Below are 14,703 nucleotides of genomic sequence, written 5' to 3' on the forward strand. Positions count from 1 at the left end.
CCTCTTCGTGGCTCATGTGATATCTGGCACAGATATAAAAAAGCTCTTTTTCAGGGAATTAATCCTCCGCCCTCACACTTCTCATGTTCTTTGCCTCCCAGATGTTCCTAACAGTTCTGCTGTGTACATTCAGAAATATTGCTGCTGTCTGACTGCAGCTGTTTCTCCGACACCTGTCTTCACCTACTTTTTACACTGTTGCATCATTGCTCATATTCTTCGCCTTTGTGCTCTTTTTTGGAATTTGCTGGGGTCTCACCTCTGCCTCTTCCATCTGTTCCCTCCATGAGCAGCAGCTTTAAACACCTCACCTTTCCCTACCTTGAGGAGACACAGCTAACATTCACTTCTGATTGTGAAATTTTCCTGTTTTCTCTTTTGTCTTTTCCTTTGTTTCTTTGTTTAAAGCAAAGCAAGCTTGTGGCCCAGGGTGACGGTTTTTGGAAATATGTTTTCTTCATCGTGTTAAGTGTAAAAATGTTGTACCATGAGAAACTGGCCAATTACGACTTTCCACAGCTGACAGTGATCTCCTGACTTTAAATAAGACATACGTACTGGGCTTTATGTTACTGACTGTACTTCCATAGAAAGAGAAAAAAAACCTACATTATTACAGAAAAACAAGCTTTCTGTATTCAAGACCGATTTCTATCTAGTTGTTTGCCTACAACAGTCACCAGGACTCTCCTCGTACTATGTTTGTGGAATATCAAAGGAAACAGATCTGTTGATTAAGACATTGCACCCTTTGAAAAAGAGCAGCATTTTTCCTTGGCTGAATGAACCTTTTATTCTCTGACCTTGAATCCAGTTCTTCTCCTGTGTTCATGCCACAGCAACAAAGTCCCACAGCGTTGTACAGCAGGTTCAGCAGAAACTCATCCCCATACTTTCACAGTAACATTTTGTCAGAGTCTATTGTGTGTGCCTTTAACACCTTTCCTTACCACTGAAGTTAGTTCAGAAGCTTTATGCCTTTTGAACTATTGTGAAAGAAAAAAAATGTTGGTCAGGTTTGCACCTAAACTGATGCTGGTTCAGAGCATAGACTGTATATAGACTGGACAGCGTGGCTATGCCATTTACCATTGTACAGTTTTGAAGCCAAAATACCCCTGTCACAGGCGCAGCCATTGGCAGCAACTGCAGCCAGAGTCTGCACAGTAGAGACGATGAGGAATTCTGGGAGAATCTGAGTGGAGCTGGGAGACAAAAATGATATATATTTTTTTCTTTCAAGCATTTGATCACTTCTTGACTCTACCTCTCGACATATTTTACAATCCCTGAAAAAAATACACGAGGACGGCAGCTGTAAATCATCGTTAAACGTTACATAAAGCCTTGTTTTTAACCTTGTGAATGAAAACGAAACTCTTCTGAAAAAAAGAGGACTTGAATACAAGACAGCCAAATGATATCTTTAAATCACCACAACAATCGGACATGAGAAACATTTCTACAAGGAGTATTAATTTTTTAAAGTTTGACCACAGCCAATCTGGAATGACTGGGGTGCCAGATTTTTTTTTACCTATACCGTAGCCATCCACCAGGGGGAGCACTTTTTGTGGAGTCTTCACTTTGAGCCGAGCACGCGGACGTCCATTTCTTTAATAGTCTATGGTTCAGAGTCTCTCAAAATGATCTAAATTAACTTGCAGATCTGACCCCATCCACTGAAAACTGTAGCTCAGCTGTTACTAGATGCATGTAAGTCATACAGTCACACATAAAAAAGATAAAAGAAACACTTTTATTTTTTTATGTATCATATCAAAGATGCTGTGAGGACTATCTCAAAAAGCTAGAGTTTCTCCTGGATAAAGACTTCGTTTCCCATGAGAACTTGCACCCACTGTCGCGATTAACAAGGTGTGCGTTTGCTTTGATTTGTAGACAAGTAGCCTTCCAAGTTAAGCACTATTTAGAGCACTGAGACATGTCTGGATTCTTGTTATATCCAACCAGTGCTCATCTACCAACTCCAACTTCACCAAGAATAGCTAACATAATCCATAGATAGGGATGGGTACCTTTCACATTGGAAACAATATGGTGCAGATTCCCGGTTCCTTGCAATCGGTATCGGTACCCAACAGTACCAATTTTCGGTACCTTTGTGTGTTTATGTGCTAAAAAATATCTTTTTTATATTAAAATGTGAATTCTTTTCAATTTAACATATTTATTCTTCAGTATGTAAACTTGCAATGCTGTGTTTATGTCCAGCATGGAAAATTCCCTACTCTTCCACTCCCTCACAGTCACAAGGATGCATTTAGGTACCTAAACATGGTACCTTTAGATTTTACGTGAATCGGTACCTGGTACTTTTGACAGAATTCGGTCAATACCTATAAAAGTTCCTAATTCAGTACCCATCCCTACCTATAGACTGTATAAAACATGGACGTAGTCTCCGCAACGTCACCAGTCTGTTCCTGAAACCGTGAAATAAAGCCAATCCACGGATGCAGCCACATTCGCTATGATGCCAAACCATGTTGGAACTTTTTCTGGGGTGAAATAAAAGTTGAATTGAGAGAGAAATGCAAACCATTCTTTTTGAAGCTGCTCTGTGAATAATAATTAGGAGCCATATTCCAAGATGACAATGCTAGGATTCATCAAATTGTGTAAGAGTGGTTCAGGGAGCATGAGATGTCATTTTCACACATGGATTGGCCTCCACAGAGTCCAGACCTTAACCCCAGTCAGAATCTTTGGGATGAGCCGGAGAAGGCTTTGCTCAGCGGTCAGACTCTACCATAATCAATGAAAGATCTTGGTTTTGCAAATTCTCATCCTTTTTTGTCAGTAATGATTCTGTGAAGGCTGTGACAACGTATTCATTTTGGCATAGGGCTTTAAATAGAAAAAATAACATATTTACATTAGGACAGGCAAGGAAAAAGGATTTTTCCTCTCACAAGACACCCTGCCCCAAACTATAACATGAGACCTTCTGTATCAAATAGCTTGAGAACCTTGCAGTGCTGACCTTGCACTTTTTCTACTTTGGTTGCTTAGCAGCAGAAGGTTTCTTGGGCTCTGTTTGTGTGACCGGGGGCTACGAGATAAGAGATGAGTAAGCTTTAGATCTCTTACATCAAAACTGACAGTGCTATTTGTCACAGGCAGAAAAAGACACAATTTTTAAGCATAAGGATTTTCCAGGTACACTTTTAAGAGAAACTCTACATTTACATGACTACATTTACGCATATTCCTCCCCACATAGGCCATCAATAAGAAATAGCCAACACAATGGGACAGGAAAACTTGAAAAACACAACCACTGCCGAAGTGGGGGCATCACTGCTGTTGTCTTTGCTGCTTGGAATATGGAAATGCTGTTAATCCTCTGAACATGTGAGCAAGGAATGTGTGTACAAGCCCTGCTGGGTTTTCCGTGATTCTGAGAAAACATTTGGCTCATCATGTCTAGAGGAATCATGCCCTCAGAGCTTCTGATATTAATCTCCTCATGCCACTTGGCTCTTTTCCTGCCCAGCCCTATAAAAAGAGTGTTCACATCCGAACTGTGCGAAAATAACACATCATACTTACATTCACACAAGTCATGAGAATATATGAGCTTTCACAGTAGTTTTTCCTACAGAGTTATTCATTTGCTTTATATTATCAATAAGGAGTCTTAATCTCCATTTAGACTGTAGTTTCTGTGGTTGAAAAAACACATAGTATCCCAAAAAGTTGCTGGTTCCTGGGTTAAGTTCCTGGGCCCGTATGCATGACTAGCCAAAAAAAAAAGGTTGATTAGTGGTATGCATGAGCCAGGTTAATGGCCCAAAAGAGCGTTTGATTTAATGGAGGTATACCCCACCATTACAGGCGCTAATGGCAGGATAACAGCCTGCTCGGCTGTTTAAAGGCAGACATCGCGGGATTCGTTACCGTTTGAGAAGAAATATGCAAAGGCAGTGGACAATCTTTTGGGAAGGTGTAACCATACAGCAAATTTAGATAGGAGACACATTCTTTCAGTGAACAGATGAGATGAGGGGAAACAAACCAGAGAGGCTTGCTGTCGTCAGTGTTATGAGTTTGATTTGCTCTTTGCTTTTATATCTAGTATGCCTAGTTCCTTCCAAGATGTGTGTGGTGCAATGTTGGAGTTCATAAACTGCTTTAAAAGCTATTCATCAAGGTACTGGGGAATTACTGCAGCCCTTGCAGAGCAGCTTTCATAGCACTGATTTTAATTTTGAGGTTTTCTACTGTGCGCTCAGAAACACCACACAAATTTACTCTGTTCAAGATCGGCAAACTTTCTCTTTCTCTTTGTTTACCTGATTGACTCACTGATAACAGCTGTTTGTGTATTCTTGTAATAAAATGTCAATTTCTCCAGCTAAAAGAACATTTTTCTTGATCTTCTCTCAGTCACACTGCTCGCCAGGTTTATAACTTCTTATGAATGATAGACATGTGCAGTTTGAGTTTGTTAATTGGGGTTTTCTGGGAGTTCCCTAAAAAGGTCCCATATTGTGCTCCTTTTCTGCAGTTTAATATGGATCATTGATGTCTTCATGAAATGGTAGTAACATGTTTTGGTCCAAAAAGCCAATCAAGCACTGCAGCATTGTTTCCAGGCTCTCATAGCCCCTCTGTTCAGAACGCTCTGATTTAGTGGGCGTGACCTTCATATGTAAATGAGCCACCGCTGATATCGCCCCTCTCTCCCACGTCACTGAGAACGGCGCCACGAGCTCCGAGTGCACAGTGTTTAGAAAACAGCGAAACTCATTTACCGTAACATTACAGGCTAAAACAACAGGCTAACCGAAGCTACAGTTAGCATCCTGAAGCTAACACAGAGACAGGGGGGGACACTGAGGAAAAGCTCTTACATCTGCTCCACAGCACACAGCATTTAAAATACTCACATTTCCAGGGTCTGAGGTTTGTTGGTGGATGGTTGGTAATGCGCCTGGATTCAGGACCAGTCTATTTGCTAGCCCTCTGTTGGACTGTCCAAAGTTGGAAAAGCAGTCGGCTGTGAAGTGATTAGCTCACACATGCACAGTTTTACTGAGTGTAGCTGGCACATTTACTTGATAAATGAACTCTAGACACTTAGTCTTGTCTTTTTCCGAGATGGGAAGCTTGTGGATTGAACTATGTGGCTGTTTACAGCTGCTGCAGCGGGGGCAGAAGCGGGGGGTTTTGGGGTATCTGCTCCGGTGGACCAATTAGGTCAGACTTGCTCCTGATTGGTCAATAAAGGGAATCGCTGACGTCGACAAATCCCCATAATCCAAACAGCTTTTTTTAGTTCAGGATTTTACATTCACAAGCACTACCAAGTACAAGTTTGGTCATTAAATATCACATTTTGTGGGCTGGGAGGAAAGCCAAAGACCCACAAATTTCACTAAAAGACTTAATAAAGTGATTTTTGCATTATATGGGACCTTTCATTATGAAATAATCTGCTCCTGCATCTCTTTCATGGTGTAACTCGTGAACTGGCTGATTATTTGCAGCCGTGCATGCGGCTGACGCTGCAGCTAAAAGGGCCGTTCCATAATAGAACGTTAGGACTAATAGTCCCATTTGTTTAATGACTGAACATGCTTATGAGCCCTGTTCTCCAAATGCAACTGTAGTCACTTTTGTCTCTTCCTTTTGTGTTGCTCTGTAGAGACCCTGCTTCAGAAATTTGTGCAACTGTTATTTTATTGAGACTTAAGGAGAGGTCACCAAGTTTGAAATTCTTGATACTTTTACAAAAGGTGCTTTTCAACCACAAAATCAAGACTTTAAGTTCTTAGTGAAACATTCCCAGAAACTACATGGTTCCTGTGGGCCTGTGTTTGTCTGCACCCCCACCATGGGCCAAAGACCCAGGTAGATCATCTAAATCAGGCCAGTGACCTAGTCATTTTAGTTTTTACATGATTTATAATTTTATTGTTTTAAGGACCCTAGTGTTTCCTCTGGGGAGCCCTCTGCGCTGGTAGCAGTGGTCAGCTGTGGTTGCAGGGACCTTTTACATTGGCTCTCGGTAGAGGTTGGTGTCTGTTACACCTCTCCTTTGGGCCCTGTGACGGTGTCCTGTGGCCAGCTCTCTGCTCCTGATGCAGACGACTCCTCTGATGGTGCTTTCTCAACTGGTCCATCTGTACTCACCATCGTGAGTGTCTGTTGACTGTGGGTTATATGGATGTGTGGATGAATAGACTGTGAAGCACTTTGTGTTACATTTTTTTTCCATATGAAAGCGCTTTATAAATAAAGATTTGATTTGATTTTGATTTGTTGGGGTAGAAAAATAATGTAATTGTGACACACCACCAGACCAGTAGGGGGCAGTTTGAATGTGATGAAGCCCACTCAGCAAAAATGACCCAATTGAAGGTGAAGACATGCTGGCATTGTTATGTGTAGCACCCCAGTTAGCCTGTTAGCATGGAGGACATTTAGCCTGCCCTGGCCTTGATTTTGATTTGTTGCACTGCAGACAAATTTTTTGACACTTTAAAAAGAGGAAAAGCTGTAGTGAAAGACTGCATTATTTAAGGATGTAGGCTCCGTTTAGGTGGTATTACACCAATCTAATCAGAGCTGGGTGTGATGTTGTGGGCTGAGTGAACAATAATAACACTGTGGGTGCCCCTACAGTCAGAAATGTTCAGCCTGGAGGCCCCTTCCCCCAAAGTCTCTTGACATCAGACAGATACTACCCCCTTGGCAGGGCCATTTCAAGGCTTAAAATTACCCCAGAACTAAATTTAGACCCCAGTTTCTGTTGTTGAAAATTGAATAGCTCATCAAAACATCACTAGTTCCTGAGTAAATTTCTTGTGGTTCAAAAAGCAACCCTTTTTTATTACCTTCTCTGTCCTTTGTGCCGTTGTGTAATGAGGCCTTCGCTTTTGTGTATTCCTGTTTTAAAACCTTTGAAAGTAGTCAAGGATAAATACTTCTTTGCGATCACCACTTCAAAGATGCTTTTTGCCATTTCATTTAGTCTCAAGGAAAGGTCACAAAGTCTGACGTGGTTGATGTCTTCACAAACAGTGGCGCAGTCTTTGCCTCCACTGTGTGTCTTTTTTTTTTGTCAGATGTTGAGGTACAAGAAATTCAAGTTAAAAAAAAAGATGAAAAACAAAACAAAACATCACATGTGCCAATGCAGGCTGAGCTCATGAGGTCTGAAGGTGGAGTGCATAAAATGTGTGCCAGCAACATTCCAGAGAGCCAGAGCACCTAACCAATCAGCTGCTCTGGCGGAGCAGGGACGGGCACGAGATCTGCTGGAGTTTCCCTCAGTAATGACAAACAGTTTGACTCAAAGATCAGTGTTTTCAGAGCTCCCATGAAGAATTTTCAACTTATTAGAAATAAACCTAAAAGACTACTGATGCCTTTACTCACACAGGAAAGCAAAAAGAAAAAAAAACAGCATGAAGACCAACTCATATGTGCAGTTATTTGTCAGTACACCTCGTAGGTGTGTAGATGTCAAATGTGTTGACTTGAAGACAGAACAGAAAACTTGACAGAACAGCCTTTTTATTTATTCAACACTTTTAATAACTAGAAAAGCACTCAGAGAGCACAGACCCCCACCAAGCATATTGTGATAGTCACCAACACTTTAGTCCTACTTTAATGTTATACTCCCTTTCAGCAGACTGTCTGTTACAATTTGGTGTTAGTTGCAGGTTTGTACGATAATTTGTTTCCTGACAGTGTTGAAAACGATGATGACCCAGTACATATTTCATTCTGGATCTTAGTAACCAGAATTTTGCCAGGATCTGGATCGCACTTTTACATCTGTCAGAAATGATAGTGACCTTGTCTTGTATTGTTTTGCAAAGCAATCCAACCATTTATGGTGGAGTTATATACACATATGGTGAAACTAGCCCTATCTCACAATGATACAGAACCCTTTAAAAAAATCCTGGATCCAGGTGGTGATCCAGATCACCTCCAAAATTTAATCACTTTTTTCTTATCCCATTTTGAACATTTCCTGATTATTTTATCAAGATCAGTTTGTTACCTTTTGAGTTATGCTGTTCACAGACAAACTCTTCCAAAAACATAACCTCCTTGGTGGAGGTAATAATTAATAAGACTTTTAAAAGACTTTTCCTAATACTCAAAGATGATTGACAAATGCCAGTCATGTAATATAGCGGAAGTCACATATTGTATGCTTTTCTCTGTAAAAGTAGGTTTTGAGTTGTTTTTTAAATGAGGCAAGTTTCTCAGACTTGTGAATGTCTGGAGAGAGTTCCAGGAAGTCATGGCTGTAATGACAAAAGCTCCGCCTCCTGAGGTCAAGGTACCTTGTTGAGTTATGTCTAAGAAGGTCAGTCAGGTAGGTGGAGGCAAGATTCTTGAGGGCTTTGTTGGTGAGGAGGAGGATCTTGAAGTGGATTCTTTGCTGAAGGGAAGTATGAAGTGTGAAGTGAGCAGTGGAGCGGTTGAGCTCTCCACATTTTGAAGCTTTTGGAGGTCAGCAGAGAGAAGCCTGTAGAGGTTGCTGGTACAGTGCTTCAGTCTGTTGGTTGAGAAGAAGTGGATGAGCCTTTTGCAGCTGGGGAGGAGAGGATGGGACTGAGCCAAGCAATGTTACAGAGGTGAAAGAAGGATGTTTTGGTTATTTTGGAGATGTACTGCTATCTGTCTGAGAGGAGCAACATTATTTGATTCATGCCAAAGTTTTCTAGTGAGTTTTTTTTATACATTTAAATCTCAGGCATGTGCAGGGAATAGCCATTAAAGAGGTAAGATATATTACTGTGTCCAAATGGGGTAAAAGGCAACACAAGCCAAAAGTTAATCACAAAAGTGAAAAAATAAAAAGAATAACTCCAAGACCTTAATTCAACTTCTTTTGTAACAGTGTTTTCATGACTTGGATGGAGGGTATCCAAAATACTTTGACTTTTAGATTTATAGAAAATGTCATATTTAACCTGTTGTCTTTTCCTCTTTCTGTATCAGTCATCATGTCTTTACCTTTGAGTCCAAGTGTGTTTCAGCAGCTCTGTCATACCTCTTTCATTCATCCTGCTTATCGCTGTCCTTCCTCTGCTCTGTCTGCAGTGACGGGGAAGCCCTTTTTCGTTGTATCCAGTTTCTCTCATCGCTGGTTGTTCGGATGGGAGGGATGTCGTTTCTACGGCTGGGCAGGCTTCTTCTTCGGCTGTGGGAGCCTCATCACAATGACTGTGGTCAGTCTCGACCGATACCTAAAGATCTGTCATCTTAGTTACGGTATGTTGAAGACTCATTCAGAAACTCCTCCTGAACATCCCCCCCAAAAAATAAAATAAAATAAATAAATAAATAAAATCATATTACTATTAATTCATAGGATTTATATGAATCTGCCTGAACACTGGGGAAATTTTTGTGAGTGACGCTTGCATCCAAACTTTTTAAGAAGGGGGGGGGGACTATATGAGCTATAGGCCCCTGTGGCACAGTCTAAGCTTTTAACTTCAATGGCATTTTCCACCCCTTTAAGTTACATTTACTTTTATAATTTAAGTAGTTTTGAAACCATACTTTTACACTTTTACTTAAGTTGAAGCTTGAGTTGATACTTCAACTTCTACAGGAGTCTTTTTAAACCCTATTATCTTCAATTCTACTTGACTAATAAATGTAATTACTTTCAACACCTCTGCAGGCAGCTATATGAAGGTGGTAATTTATCAAGATCAACAAAGTTCTCACACTGCCTTTAAATACACAAGACTACAGAGAAATCAGTTAAGCGCTCTAGAGGTAGCATAATTTGTTGTAGGTTGCATACAAAGCTAATCTTACATTACTGTATTCAGCATTGTCTCTGTATATGCCGCAATCATCCTCCAGAATTAAAACCCAGAGGAAGCCAAAAAGCTCCTGTTTTGTTACAAAAACTTAGGGCGTATTCAGACCTGGACTGTTTGGTCCACTTTAAACGGACCAGGGTTCGTTTCCCACGCTGGTGCGGACTTTCCATGCAGGTGTGAATAGACACAAACGAACCCTGGTGCAGACCAAACAACCGGACCGAGACCCACTTTTTGAGGTGGTCTCGGTCCGCTTCCAAACGAACTCTGGTGCGGCTCGTGGTTCTACGGTGCAGGTCTGAATACAAACCAAGGTCCATCCGAACTAACTACAGGATACATGCGCCTTTTGGGCCTATAAAGCCACCGTAACCTAACCGTCTTTGGTTCATACCTGATCCTCTGTCTTCATGTTTAGCCACGCTGTTGCTGGCATGTTGTGGGTCAGGACATGCAGAGCATAGCGTCTCCTTGCTGCGCGCATTCGTCTTCGCTGTTCCAAAATTGTAAACGGTGTTGTTAAGCTTTCTTTGAAGGAGCTGTTCTTGAAATTGAAAATGATTTTGCAGCTCTAATAAGAGCACAAACACACATGTTTACCTCCATTTCCGGGTCTGTATTCTGTGTGTCACCTTTGTCAGTGCTGTCCAATGAAAGCACTGATTGTCACACACGTGGATGTGTTTACAGAATATAGTCCACTTGCAAAAAGTACAATCTGAATACGAACCGCACCAAACGAAAAAAATAAAGTCCGCTTTTGGTCCGGACCAAACAAGTGGACCAAAGGACTTTTCTGGTCTGAATACAGCCTTTGAGGTAATTTGATTTCACTCCCTCTGTGAAGGAATGGCTGGAGACATGTTTGCAGGCATGCATGCAAACTACATCCACTCCTTAAGTGCTCTGCTTTCTCCTGCTACCAGTATTGTAATTTTTTGTGGTGTCTGGTCAAGAATTTAAGTTTAGGGTCAGACAGGCCAACCACTCTGCAGCTGGTCGCAAAAGTTAACAAAAAATAAGTTACTTTTGCCCAAGCAAAAGGCATGACATTTGTAGATATTTAGACATGTGTTGATTGGGTCATGTAATCAATTTGGGACCAATCTCAAACACAAAGAAATCTGCATCTTGTTTTAAACCGCAGAGCAGACTAAAGAAAAAAACTTAAAGCTGCAGACCTGACAATGTAAAATGCCATGCTAGATTTAGTATCAATATTATTCAAAGTGATAAGCACACACATCCTTACATCCAGTTAGTACCACTGCTTAGGGACCAAGTTATTAGCCTCTCTGTGTGATTTAATCCAGAAACACCCAGGCAGCCAATCAGAGCTGTGACCTATTTTAATAGTGTAATAATAAAATCCTACGATCAGAATTTATCTCTGGAATAAAGTACACATTAATCGTGTTTTATGTTACAATTGTCAAATTTTAAGAGAAGAATATTTGATTTTCAGCCTGGATTGTTATGCCCAGACTTAGGCTGTTGTTAAAGTATGAAAAAGTGGATTGTAGGAATCTCAAGGGTTTGTCTGAGCTTTCATCGCTCCTGTTTCTAATTTTTCATCACTTTTTAGGAACATGGCTGAAGCGTCACCACGCCTTCCTGTGCTTAGCCTTTGTGTGGATGTATGCGGCGTTCTGGGCCACCATGCCCCTGGTAGGATGGGGAAACTATGCGCCAGAGCCCTTTGGGACCTCCTGCACATTGGACTGGTGGCTGGCACAGGCGTCGGTGTCTGGCCAGAGTTTTGTCATGGCCATCCTGTTCTTCTGTCTCATCCTCCCAACAGGCATCATCGTCTTCTCATATGTTATGATCATCTTTAAGGTCAAGTCTTCTGCAAAGGAGATTTCAAATTTTGATGCTCGCATCAGAAACAGCCACACTCTAGAGATGAAACTCACAAAGGTGAGTTTGAGGACGGAGGGAAGATTGTGAAAAGAGTTTCAGCAGATTACAGAATAGTTTATAGACGACTAATAGAGATATATTGCTTTGTGGGAAATTTATCTTGTAGGTGGCGATGCTGATCTGTGCAGGCTTTTTGATAGCCTGGATCCCTTATGCTGTGGTGTCAGTGGTCTCTGCATTTGGTGAGCCCGACTCGGTGCCCATTCCTGTGTCTGTTGTACCAACACTGCTGGCCAAGTCTTCAGCCATGTACAACCCCATCATCTACCAGGTCGTGGACCTGAAAAATTCCTGTGCAAAATCTTCCTGTTTTAAGGTGTTGAAGAAGCGGAGGCATTTCAGAAAGTCAAGGTAAAACATTGCTTTACATTTTTTCAAATGTACATGTGAAATATATAATACCTGTGAAAATGTTTAATCATTTTTCAGAGAGGGACATTTTTGATTTTGTGGAATGACTGACATATTTATTAATCCTTAAAGTACGGTGCCAGAGCTGACACGCAAGGCTTTTTTTTTTTTGGCACGCAAAGAATAATCACAGTGAGACAGAGGACAAAATAAATGAATAAATAAATAAATGTAAAAGATAATAAAACTATTTTTTTATTCTATTTAATACTTGATAAGAAATTGAGCACACTATAAATGTTCCTATGTAAAAATGTAACACATAACTTTGAAAAATACATTTAAATCATTGATGCTACAAGTGTGCGAATATGTCTCGCAAGTGTGTCACCACAAATCTCTTGGGGTGTCAGTATGCTAGCTTGCAATTTATTTGGCGGCAAAACAGTGTTAGCAAAGTATGCAAAACAGAGCAACATATTCAAAACTTTCTGTTTTTTTTTTTTGCCTAGAGTATCTGCTGCTAGTATCTGCAGCCTTCACGAGTGCCGATACCTTGAAAAAAGGCTAGTATCGGCCTGATACCGATACCTGGTATCAGTACTTGCCTATCCCTATCCGTTGCTGATTTCTGTAAAAAACAGTCAGTGTGCTCCATCATTACAGACTTGTGACACAAACCTCACCTGTCCCTCAGGTGTCTCTTGATACCAGATGATCAGTGGTCAGTTTTGTGCAGTGTTACATGCCTCACAAACATCATCAAACTCTGCCTCTGATCAAGGAAAATGTTCTCCATTAGGGGGCGACAAGAGGAAATATGTCCGAGTTTTTAATGACAGGATCAGGATCTGGATTTTATCAGGATGGTTTTTCATATTCAGTCTTTTTTGACATGAAAACATTTCTTAACCCCACATACTTCTTATCCTGAATTCTGATCTTTTTCTCTGCCCTAAATTTTCCTTTTCTGCTCCTTTTCATAATTTAATCTGGTCTTGTGTCCTCTAATGTGTTTTTAAACTGTGGATGGTCATGAAGCACATTTTCACATCATGGTAACACATTTTGAAGACGCCAGCTGTAAGAGTTGTTGAGTTTGTGCTGAATGAACAGAGCTTTAGCTCCATACTTGAAGTCTATTGACAGGCCAGTTGTAGTTTAGTGAGACATTACTAGATATACTTTGGTTTTTGTTTGTGACCTTGACAGGAAATGTAAATGTTCACACGATTTAGAATGTCATGAAATTAGGGATGGGTACCAAGTTATGTACTTTTATAGGTACTGAATGTCTGTCAAAAGCACCCAGGACCGATTCTCGTAGAATCAAAAGGTACCATGTTAAGGTACTTAAATGCATCCTTGTGACTGTGAGGAAGTGGAGGAGTTGGTGATTTTCCATGCTGGACATGAACACAACATTGGAAGGTTATATATTGAGGAATAAATATGGTAAAATGAAAAATTGTATTTTTTATTAATAATCAAATTGATATTTTTTAAGCACATAAACACAAAAAAGTACTGAAAATTGCTACTGTTGAGTACCGGTACTGATTGCCAGGTATTGGGTATCAGTACCGTATCGTTTCAAATGTGAAAGGTACCCATCTGTAGATGAAATGGACCTAAGGCCACTATTGGCCCCTGGGCTTGACTTTGGACATCAAGCCTGTGGTAAAGTGAATATTCAAGGAGAACACTTGTTTCTTATACATTTTAATTGGTGTATTTTCATATGTCTTACTAAAAGTTCCTGGACCTTCTGGTCAAAAAGCACATTAAAGTAATGTAGTCCTGATAAGTTTTATAATCATTTACCACATGAAATTTAAAATTCCTTACACCCAAAATGTATCTACAAGGTCCACAAGTTGCCTTTGTAGCTCTAATAAGGTTGATTTTGAGGGCAGCTAATGCTGATGTGTGTGTATCTTTATGCATGAGAGTGTTAAAATATTTGAGGCACAGTTTTTAACCTACATTTAAAGCTCTTTCTTTAACATTATTTTGATGTCTCTGCAGGTTTTACACCATCTCTGGATCCTTGAAAGATGCTCAGCCAGCCATAGAAGCTCATATTGAGTTGTGAGACACTTTAGAAAGTGTGATCCACTTGTTCTTTCTACTTTGGATGGTTAGCCTTGTTCCCTGCCCTTTTTCTCCCCCACACTTACACACCTACGTACTGTCTGTCACCATCTATGACCTCACCAACCTCTCGCCGTTCTAGTTGCCAATGGTTCTCAGTATGTGCTTCCTGCAGCTTTCCATTGACTCCTCTGTGGTAACACTTCTGCTGTTGTTCATCTGTGGAGTCCTTGTTGTGGTTAAGACATACAAGTATTGTGATGTGTAAGCTTGGTATCACATTTTTAAAGTATTTTTTTCATTTGCTGTCTGTTAATATTATTTAAAGAAATATATCTGATATTACAAACAAAATTACTGAAGTGTTGTCTTTAATGTACAGCTCAACACAGACTGAATATATTTTCCCATATGTAAATCTCAAGCTCAAAGTTGTATTTTTGCAGTATGTGGAGACATTTTTCAAAATGCACTGAATCAAATCAGCTGTTGGTGTTGT

General features: G+C 40.4%; 1 protein-coding gene across 1 annotated transcript in view; it reads left to right on the forward strand.

Annotated features, from left to right (window-relative positions):
- Positions 1 to 14,478, forward strand: part of opn5 (opsin 5) — a 60,035-nt gene extending 45,557 nt beyond the window's left edge. The window contains exons 4-7 of the mRNA XM_074685383.1: positions 9,100 to 9,270; positions 11,422 to 11,756; positions 11,866 to 12,110; positions 14,139 to 14,478. Coding sequence (XP_074541484.1) covers positions 9,100 to 9,270; positions 11,422 to 11,756; positions 11,866 to 12,110; positions 14,139 to 14,205 — 818 coding nt within the window. The 3' untranslated portion in view covers positions 14,206 to 14,478. The remainder of the gene's footprint in view (positions 1 to 9,099; positions 9,271 to 11,421; positions 11,757 to 11,865; positions 12,111 to 14,138) is intronic.
- Positions 14,479 to 14,703: the final 225 nt, after the last annotated feature.

This window comes from Halichoeres trimaculatus, unplaced genomic scaffold (assembly GCF_033239565.1).
Source record: "Halichoeres trimaculatus isolate MK-OKI-2021-1 unplaced genomic scaffold, fHalTri1.1 fHalTri1_scaffold_13, whole genome shotgun sequence".
Lineage (NCBI taxonomy): Eukaryota > Metazoa > Chordata > Actinopteri > Labriformes > Labridae > Halichoeres > Halichoeres trimaculatus.